This window comes from Borostomias antarcticus (assembly GCF_949987555.1).
Source record: "Borostomias antarcticus genome assembly, chromosome: 11".
NCBI classification, from domain to species: domain Eukaryota; kingdom Metazoa; phylum Chordata; class Actinopteri; order Stomiiformes; family Stomiidae; genus Borostomias; species Borostomias antarcticus.
The window spans coordinates 1,082,870-1,093,441 of NC_140244.1; the positions used below are offsets into that span (position 1 = coordinate 1,082,870).

A 10,572-nucleotide genomic window follows, 5' to 3' on the forward strand; every position below is an offset into this window, starting at 1 on the left:
TGTGTGTGTGTGTGTGTGTGTGTGTGTGTGCGTGTGTACAGTACGTATGTGTGTGTGTGCTTGTGTGTGTGTGTCCGTGTGTGTGTGTGCGTGTGTGTGTGTGTGTACAGTATGTCTGTGCGTGTGTGTCCATGTGTGTGCGTGTGTGTACAGTATGTGTGTGCGTGTGTGTACTGTATGTGTGTGTGCTTGTGTGTGTGTGTGTGTGTGTGTGTGAGTGAACAGAGCGTTCCAGAGGTGTTTATTTTATTGAGTGTCACTGGTGTTGACAACACCGCTTTATTTGAATGTCCACAGATCCAGGGAGCGTCCAGAAAGATAAATACTCTGCAAATGTGAAACTTAGGAAAGATATTTTTCTTGGCCTTAACCCCTAAACCCCTCCATTGGAATGCCTCAAAGCAATATCCCTTTAATGTCTTCATCCTACCACCCCCCAAAAATGTGGAACAGAAATTAACTTTGAAGTAGGACGAGGGTAATTTTAGGCCATTGTAGCCTCAAGACTAATATATTCATATGTCCAACATTATGAATGAAAGCCACCCAAAAAAAACTTCACAAATCCAAACATGCCTCTTTCTCATAAAACTATTTCAACTAAACACATAAATCTCTCCAACATCAGTGCCAGTGGCGAAAATTTAAAAAAGCTTTTAGAAGATGAAGCATTCTATTTGATGATCAACCCCAGATGGGGGTCTGGTCTGGTTCTGATGAACGCAAGTCTTCTCCATGTCAAGTGTTCGTTTCATGCGCGTCCAAGATATACCTAATCTGAGCCGCTGCAGCGGGCCGAGGGTCAGGTTCTGATCCGATTCAAACGGACAAGTATGTGCAGGAGAACAAAGACGCGTATGGTCCCCATCTCAAGTCCCCGTAGAGAAGGACCCCTTGTAAGAGGACCCCGCTGTGCCCCAGCGGTACTGGTACTGTTTACTGCGCATACATGTCTGTTTCAGATCGCTGGTGCTGGAAGAACTACAGGAGGTTCTAGCCGTCGTGCCCCACTCCGCTCTTCGGACCAGCTGTGCCACAGAGAGCACGGAGACTGACTAAAGACCTCCTTTGTGTAGTCTTCAAATGAGGACCATTGCATGTTTAGAACTGGGGGAGAAATATGGGAGTCATTTGTAAAATGTGGATATTGTTGACATTGACACAAACTCCTATTCACACACCCACAAAAATCACATCTCAATCATTATTTCCATCATGGCACATGGTAGTGGACCTATTATTTTTCCATGCCTGGTTTGGTGTGTGACGTATTTGGTGTACGCTGCTTGACGTGCACCTTTATTCAAATACCGTAGTAGCGTTTATGTATTGTCTTTCATAATGGAAAATAACTATGACAGTTTACAGCAGTCAGACAGTTAGCAGCTGGCTCTAGTGAGGGCCTCACACTCGTACTGTGTACGTTGGACCGGGAGAGCTCTTTACACCGGGATGCAGAAGAATGCTAAGTCACACTGTTGGTTCGCAGCTCCCTGTGGTGTTGACCTCTGACCCTTCGAGCGACTGTGTTTTTAGAGTATTCCAGACTTAGCTCTTCTGGCTTCACTGAGGCAAGGTCAAAGACTAGTCCTGTGTAAACAACTCACCAGCAGACTCAAAGATCTCACGCCGAGAGCCATGCTAACCTATGTTTTGCTATCCTGTGCTAACGAAACCCACTGTGTGGTCTGTGTAACTAGACTCTAGACTGGGTCGTATACTGGGCTTAAGATACAACATTCGCTGCTGTTGACACCTCACACCTGACACCTCAGACGCCAGGCAAAGGAATTCCTATCATGTGAGGGTTATTCTCAGGATGAACCAGGCAACATTAATGATTATTATAGGTTCATCCGCCTCTAACTTGGCCTTAAAAGCATAGTTTTCCAGGCCATTTCAAGGTCATTAGCCTTTACTGTACAAAATGCTTATGTGGATTTCCCATGGCTTTTGCTAAAATGTATGCATGATTAATCACTGCCCCCCCCCCAAAAAAAAAAAACTAGGCTATGTCAACAGGATGTGGATGCAAAAAAAAAAACTGCTGTCGATACATGACAAATTATACCATATCAATGTGTCTGCTAGATTGATTGCATGCCTTCAGCAGTAGAGAATGCTTCCTTTTGCTAATTGTGTACATCTGTCTCAATAGATTAGGACTTAGGAAACAGAAAGCCCCTGAGCTTGGTCTTCACATGCTAATGCATCCCAGCTGTGAGTGAGTAAGCACTCATCAGAAGGCCGGGCTCTACTGTATTTGATTTGAGTTACGGTAGACTTAAGGCCATATTCGATAAAAATAACACAGTTGAGATTGTTAAAAGGCTGATGCGATGTATTTTCCCTGGCTGCGAGGTTTATGTGAATCCATGCGCAGATGGATGTCTGTGTTTTACAGACATGGGATCATTTCATCCATCACGGTAAAATAATTCCAGAAGGTTGACGACGGTAGTGCCAGATTGCTTCACTTTTTTTTCTTTGCATACCACAGAAAACATCCGGAAAACGTCTCTGATTGATCGGAAGAACCTTCAGATCGGAACTTCACGGTCGTTTGAAAAAAATATACTAACGCAGCACCTGGCTAGAGTCGTCCTTTTCCGTCACCACGGTTAAACTCGCGGTCCTTCCCTCCCAAGCCTGGCCCTTCCTCATGGGTGGCTCGGTCGGCGTCCGTCTCATGAGTAAGAGATCTCCTTGAGTTGAGAAACATTAAACATCTCTCCACAGCTGGACCCGGTTCAGACCGTCTCGCCGGCCAAGTGGAGTGAGTGGTCTGGAACGGAGACGGGAGTTGTGAGTTCTTTTATATCCCATTACCTTTGACGTGCTGCCAGGCGGCGTTGCCGAGCGCGCCGGGGGCCACGCGCAGTTCATCGCGACGTCTTCCCGAGGAAAGAATAAAAAAAACACGTTTGTGTTTGATGGCGGTTGGGTTGGGGTCATCTCTATATTCCCGGGGAACATAGGACCCTTTTTCTGGGGGAACATAGGACCCGGGGAGCATAGAACCTGGGGAACATAGGACCCGGGGAACATAGGACACGGGGAACATAGAACCTGGGGAACATAGAATCCGGGGAACATAGAACCCGGGGAACATAGAACCCTTTTTGGGGGGGAACATAGGACCCGGGGAACATAGACAAGGTCCCGTTGGGTTGGGTGTTTTGCCACCGAGAAGCTGTGTCTGATGGGTTCTGATAGTGGCCCGTTTGGCCTCCGACCACACGCTACACGCTTAAAACAGCTTTGGCCAGCCTCAGTTTGCTATCTGTCTGCCTCTTAATCTAATATTTGATCTATTTTAATGAAATAGAGCGAAGAGAGATGGATAGAGAAACAAGGGAGAGAAAAGTAAAATAATCCTTCTTGGCCTCGAAGACACACAGGCAAAATTGTTCTGGGAATTTATTAGCTGTTTTCATTGTTATTGGTCAACTCCCATTTTAATCTAAGAAAATTTACTTGGCTACATCCCAGTAACAACACATTACAGTATTAAACAATATAAATAAACCTGGCCCTCATTTCCCTGTGTTGAAAAGAGGAATGGTGTTAATTCCCCATCGCCTTAGTGCCTTTAGATTCACCTAGAAACCCAGAGAAGGTCCAATCAAGCATGAATCCAGAAGCATTATCTTGGCCTAGGGAAACAGTAGGACTATGGCTGAAGTCCAGCTGACAATTACATTCCACTACCGCCCACTCTGCCCACTCAAGTAAGCCTGCTGGGAGTGTGACCAGGGGGTTTCCCCGGGCTCAGAGAGCCAGTGTCCCGGAGACAGAGGTTTAATCCTATTCAACAAAGAGCAGGGCTTCAGAAACCCTTCAGTCCCTAACAAAGGTTATTGATTGACATGGAGGTGACCAGTCACATCTGTCATGAAAGTTGGTCTTTGTCCCGTCTACCCCAGGATGTGCCTTGGGCATTTTCGCTGTGGTAAGCACTAAGTTTTTTGTTTTGTTTTTGTTTTAGACCTTTATTTAACCAGGTAAGCTCATTGAGATAAAGAATCTCTTTTTCAAAAGCGACCTGGCCAAGAGGCAGCAAATTACAATACAAAAGGTTACAATATAAATAGCATACATACAATAAATAAAATAAGCTCAAGTTAGAGGTATAACAACTTATTTAAAAGCAGTGACAAACCCCAGTGCTTTCAAGTTCTCTACCGTATTTATAGTCCTTTCTGTCATTGTCTATGGGTTCTATTTTGCCCCACATGCTGGTCAACAAAGGCATGATTTCTGTGGTGTTAAAACACCGTATAAACAGGCTGTTAAGGTCCATGTCCCGCTGCATGTGGAGTGGACCGCCATTTTCAAAACCGACCGCAGCAGCATAGACAACAGCTTAAAGGCGTAGGACACTCGCAAATGTGATTATCATAGGATTACCAAAAACTTACTGACCCCTTTCTCTTTGTGAAGCTAACATACCATAGGCTTGGCTGATTTCTCTTTCAGAACTAATCATTGTTTTGTTTTCTTTAGCTCCTCCTGTTGTTGAAGGATGGAAGGTCAGTACTTCCTTTGAGCTGAAGACGAGAAACGACGAGAAAATAAACCCTTTTTTCCAGGTATTTCAATTGAGATGAGAAGATGTGACAGTTTGTGGTAGATAGAGAGAGAGAGAGAGAGAGAGAGAGAGAGGGAGAGAGAGGGGGGAGATAGAGAGAGAGGGAGAGAGAGAAAGAGAAAGAGAGAGAGAGAGGGAGAGAGAGAGAAAGAGAGAGAGAGGGGGGGAGATAGAGAGAGAGGGAGAGAGAGAAAGAGAGAGAAAGAGAGAGAGAGAGGGAGAGAGAGAAAGAGAGAGAAAGAAAGAGAGAGAGAGAGAAAGAGAGAAAAGGAGAGAGAGAGAGAGAGAGAGAGAAAGAGAGAGAGAGAGAGAGAAAAAGAGAGAAAAGGAGAGAGAGAGAGGGAGAAAGAGAGAGGGAGAGAAAGCGAGAGAGGGGGAGAGGGAGAGACAGAGAGATAGAGAGAGATAGAGAGAGATGGAGACAGTGAGAGAGACAGAGAGAGCTGACCTGGCAGTAAACCTCGGTGACTGACTCATGTTTGTCCGACCAAGCAGAAAGATAAAAGCGTTCTACAGCAGAAGACCAAACCATAACACTACATCATTATGTCTGTGTAGACACAGGGTGGTGTTGACAATAAGCGCTCTCCTCAAACAAACCGTGACTCAAATAATTGGCCCACATTCATTCAGCGTATGTCATTTCAGCATTTGGAGAAAAAAAAAAGCTAATGGCAGCTTTTTTTTATGGACATAACATCTAAGAGATTTGTTTTAGGAAATGTATTTAGAATACCTCAAACTGGCATCCAAGGATGTATGGTAGCACTCACCACTTGCACAAGGAAAAAAGCAGGGACAAATCCTCAATTTCACCAGTTTATTGCCGGCCGTCAATTCACATGACAACGTTTGGGCCTCTCGGCCTTCATCAGAACATGAGAAACAGATAGTGATCAGATGGTATATCCTTGGCATATATATACTTGGCAATCGTCCAAACATCCTTGGATGCCAGTTTGAAGTACATATTTGTTTTTTTGGGGGGTTGAGCACCACAAGTACACCTCATTGTCTGGGATAGCGCATCCATCCTTCCTTTGTAGTATTTAGAACACCATTTACATTTTTGAAAGACGGAGACAATTGATCTGATTGAACAAGGTCTGTTTCCATCTTCCTAGTAGTAAAATAACCCCATTCCCTGTTCCCAGAGTTTCACCTCCTCCACTCCTCTCTGCTCCTCCTCCTCTTTCTTAAGGAGTGGGTGCTCCTATTGCATGATGGGACAGTGCTGTCTTTGTCTGCGGAACCTTGTAATACTCTGCTTAGGGTTTTGGCTAAGGGGCACACAATTGAACTAAGCTATCTTAAACCCTTTTAACACTGCCCGCCCAATGATAAATCAAAAAACGAGCCCCAGAATGAAAAAGCACCTACATCCATTCATTAAGTTCTTCCCATTGGTTTACTCTAATGCTGTGGACTTGGCTGCAAAGTGGATTTGACAGAACCGAGGTGCCGTTGGTTTTAACGGGCCTGTAGAACTCAGAGCATGCAAGTGCAGTTAAGAAGTCATGTAAACAGTGTGTCGGGTTTCTGGTGTTGCGTTGCCTTTGTTCAAATAAAGTCGGGAACAAAAGCGAGGTCTGTACGGGGGAGCTGCGATGCCGGTTTAAAAACAAAGACTAGGTTTGAAGAGATGTGGAATTCCTTATCTAATTAGAACTCAGTTTCATGAATGGGGAAGTGGAGCATGTGTCGTGCCAGTATAATACTGTAGCAGTACACTAGGATCACATTTACAGGATTTCAGATCTGAAGCTGTATAGGAATGAGCAACATTCCGAAGGAAAGATGCACTGCTCACTTTTGTGATGCCGAAAATATGTGAGTTCTTTGTGGCGCCCCTCTGCGGACGATGCGTTGAGGCTAATCAAATGTCACCATAAACCACTGCTGTCACATCGCTAGACATAAATAATCCACTCATGGTTGCCTTTCGCAAGACGGTATGCAGATGAACTGTGCCAAGGACCAGTGGTTGAGGCTTGAAGGCCAAACAAAGTCTTGCCCAGTTTAATACTTTGAATACATCTGCCTGCTGTACATCATGGCTTCCGCAGTCCCTTGAGATGACCATGGATGGGTGAAGGAAGTGCAGAACAATCCTTGCTTTTATACACCCAATCATGTCAGATCTGTGATTCTCTGAAGACAGGAAGGAAGGAAGAAGGAAGGAAGGAAGGAAGGAAGGAAGGAAGGAAGGAAGGAAGGAAGGAAGGAAGGAAGGAAGGAAGGAAGGAAGGAAGGAAGGAAGGAAGGAAGGAAGGAAGGAAGGAAGGAAGGAAGGAAAATGAAAACATTAGAAATGGACCTCTATCTTCTTCCTAAAAAGTGTGCCCAAAAATATGCATTAGCCCAACCTGAAATGGACCTCAGAAGTATAGGAGAGATATGATTTGTCCTGGTGGAGTTTTCTGAAAACAAAGCACATCAACCCCAAGAGAAAGAATCTGCTATATTATATTGGTTATGTCATCCACCGATTCTAATATGGTCTACTGAGCTTCTCATTCAAATTAAAATGTGAGATACTTTATCTCAAGGCCAATTTCAAGCAACTGATTACAGATGTATGAGACGCTGTGAAACAAGTGACCATCTCTGACCCCGTGCCATCAGCGCAGCCAGACAACGCTGAGGCGTTTAGCCGTCTGTGCTCTCTGCATTTAAAGATGAAATGACTCTGCCGAGGAGATGCGTTGGGTGGATAACTCTGATTCCTTTTGGAAAAGACCCGCTCTGTTTACCTGGGGTAGAATGCATCCAGATCGAAAGGCTCAAGGATGCATCCAAGGTTGAAGACAGCCATCTTCAAACATTGACTCGTTGCTCGGGACCCACTTTAATGTTTCACTTTAATGTGTTTAATGTTTCAGGAATACTCACCCAATCCTGTGTAAGAAGGGGGACAGGAATGAGCCTGTGTTTGTTTTTTTATGGTAAATGGTAAATGGACTACACTTATATAACGCTTTTCCACCTTAGCGGCACTCAAAGCACTTTACAATGGCCTCTCATTCACCCATTCACACCAATGGCGGTAGCTGCCATGCAAGGTGCTAACCTGCTCATTGGGAGCAATTTGGGGTTAGGTGTCTTGCTCAAGGACACTTCGACATGTGGACAGTCGGAGCTGGGATTCGAACCACTGACCCTTCGATCACTGAACGACCCGCTCTACCAACTGAGCTACAGCCACCCCTTTAACTGGGGTTGATACTGTTATACTTGCCCAAGTCCACATAAGAGCCCAAATAGTGTAAATGTCTTCAAAAAAGTAATACAATGGAAAATCCAAAACTGCTACATTGCCTTTAACTCTATCACAGTAATGTATTTACACTGAGCAAATGTGGGCCTAGTACTAGTAGCAATCACAGTAATCTGTAAACGCCTTGATCCATATAAAGTTAGACATCAATGTCAATCCTTGAGAACCAATGACACTAGTATGTTGCAGGGACTTACCCCCAATTCTACCCTTGATGCTGACTCGGCCGGGGATTGAACCCCCAACCTCCCAATCTAACCACAAGACCACGTCGCTGGTAGCTTCAGTAGGCTAACGTGTTTCAACAAGGACACGTTTCAATAAGTGTTACACTCTTAAGCCTGGTTTTCCCAATAAACATAAAATTGCATTGCAATTGCATTTTTATGTTTATTGTGGAAACCTATCTTAATAGTGATGGCACTGCAACACTTGTTGAAACTTGTCCTTGTTGAAACCCGTTAGCCTACTGAAGCTACCCATGGACTGGATAATATGCTTAGCCTGGTTGTGTCCCAAGGAATACGCATCAATAACGTTTCAGTGCCTGACATTACTGCTTCTGATCACTACTGTGTTCTTTGATGCTCTGTTGAATGCGTAATACGTGTGGTGAACGATCATTTACAGTTCAGAAGCAGTGCTTAGAGGTCACAGCAGAACAAAGGTTTGCAAACCGCCTTGATCCATGCAATGTACATTGTTTGATAAATGAAATGGCAATAAATGTGAGGTGCGCGAGGCAGCAGAGGTAGGACTCAAATGCAGACGGAGTCAGGCGAAGAAGGTGATTGGTGGAACTGAGGTTTAAGCCAATCCTAACAGAGAACAAAGAGACTGAGGCAAAATACTGTATATAGACAGTCTAATGAGGTGCAGCTGGTACAAATCAACAAGACAGGTGCAGACAATCACACAGGAGGGAAGACAGCGAAGGGTTAACTGAACGAGCACGACACAGCACAGAGAAACCAATAGGGGGCACACAAGGAGAGGGAACACACAAAACATGGGTGCATGAGAGAAAAGTGACTAGGAAACAGGAGAAAAGTGACTAGGAAACAGGAGAAAAGTGACTAGGAAACAGGAGAAAAGTCACTAGGAAACAGGAGAAAAGTCACTAGGAAACAGGAGAAAAGTCACTAGGAAACAGGAGAAAAGTCACTAGGAAACCGGAGAAAAGTCACTAGGACACCGGAGAAAAGTGACTAGGAAACAGGAGAAAAGTGACTAGGAAACAGGAGAAAAGTCACTAGGACACTGGAGAAAAGTCACTAGGACACAGGAAAAAGTCACTAGGAAACAGGAGAAAAGTCACTAGGAAACAGGAGAAAAGTCACTAGGACACCGGAGAAAAGTGACTAGGACACAGGAGAAAAGTCACTAGGAAACATGAGAAAAGTCACTAGGAAACAGGAGAAAAGTCACTAGGAAACAGGAGAAAAGTCACTAGGAAACAGGAGAAAAGTCACTAGGAAACAGGAGAAAAGTCACTAGGAAACAGCGCAGGACGTGACACACATTGGACAGCGTTGCGCCAGTTAAGATTAAAGACCAAGAAAACCTAGAAGGAGGCTGTTTTAAAGATATATCCGCACGAGAGAAGAGCCCACTTTTCAACAATCATTACATAAGTTTGCAGCAACTCTTAGGATGGTTACGGTTCTCAACTATTGACCGGTTATCGAATCCCTCGCCATCCTCTGACATTCTCAGCATGGCTTCTGCCTCAACATTCTTTAACAACAAAATAACTACTATTAGAGATGGTATTGTAAGAAAATCTAGAATCCCATACGATCTGTACAGTAACGAGCCAGAAATGAAGAGGAACTTTAGTAGCATCTCTGAGGCAGAACTCCCTATGATTGTGAGACAGAGTACCTTCAACTGGTTGTCTTGACCCTGTCAATATGTTTTTAATACTGTCTCCACATCTGTTTTAAAAGTACTGAACACATCTCTTGAGACTGGAATATTCCCTAATACATTAGGGAATATTCAACTTCTGTTGTGAAACCACTGTTGAAGAAACCAAACCTTAGAACATATAGTATTGTTCTAGAACATATAGTAGTGTTCTAGAACATGTAGTAGTGTTCTAGAACATATAGTAGTGTTCTTACCCTTCATGAGAAAGATACTTGATTTGTTTTTTTTGCAGACAAGGTCTCAGTTCTTATTCTCTTAGTATTAAATGTGCTATACAAATAATGTACATTATTATTATTATTGTTGTTGTTGTTATTTTAAAAAGCATTCTTTAGGCTAATTCATTAATTTACTAAGCCTATCTAAAAGCATGCGCAGATGTGTGTAGTGACTGAACTTGGCGTGCCTTGCTCAGAAATAGCATTGCCTCAAAGTTCCCCTTTTCAATCTTGGCCCTTTTTCCATCAGGAAAGGAACGTCTGTCACTGGCACACATTTGATTGGGCTATTATACTTGTGGGCTCGGGTTTTCATCAGAAAAATACTTCAGAGATGTTTGAAGGTACCTTCTGTCACCTCCTCCCACATTGGGAGAGCAAGTAATATAGATATGCACGCGAGGCCGGTTCTAGACCTTTGGAAGCCATAGGCAAATTTTTCTGTGGGTGCGAGATAAATCCAAGCAATAAGACTGAGGCACCTTCATCCCATTGTAACGGCTATCAGCAGCAATGACGCACTTGAACATGACCTGAGTATCACGTTCGGTTGG

The 10,572-nt window shown here is 43.9% G+C and overlaps 1 protein-coding gene across 1 annotated transcript in view; it reads right to left on the bottom strand.

The window, feature by feature from the left end:
* quob (quattro b) overlaps window positions 1–2,886 on the bottom strand; it is a gene marked incomplete at both ends in the record, with an annotated part of 39,126 nt that extends 36,240 nt beyond the window's left edge. Inside the window, 2 exons of the mRNA XM_084445699.1 lie at window positions 941–1,028; window positions 2,830–2,886. Of these exons, the coding sequence (XP_084301825.1) occupies window positions 941–1,028; window positions 2,830–2,886 (145 nt within the window). The remainder of the gene's footprint in view (window positions 1–940; window positions 1,029–2,829) is intronic.
* Window positions 2,887–10,572: the final 7,686 nt, after the last annotated feature.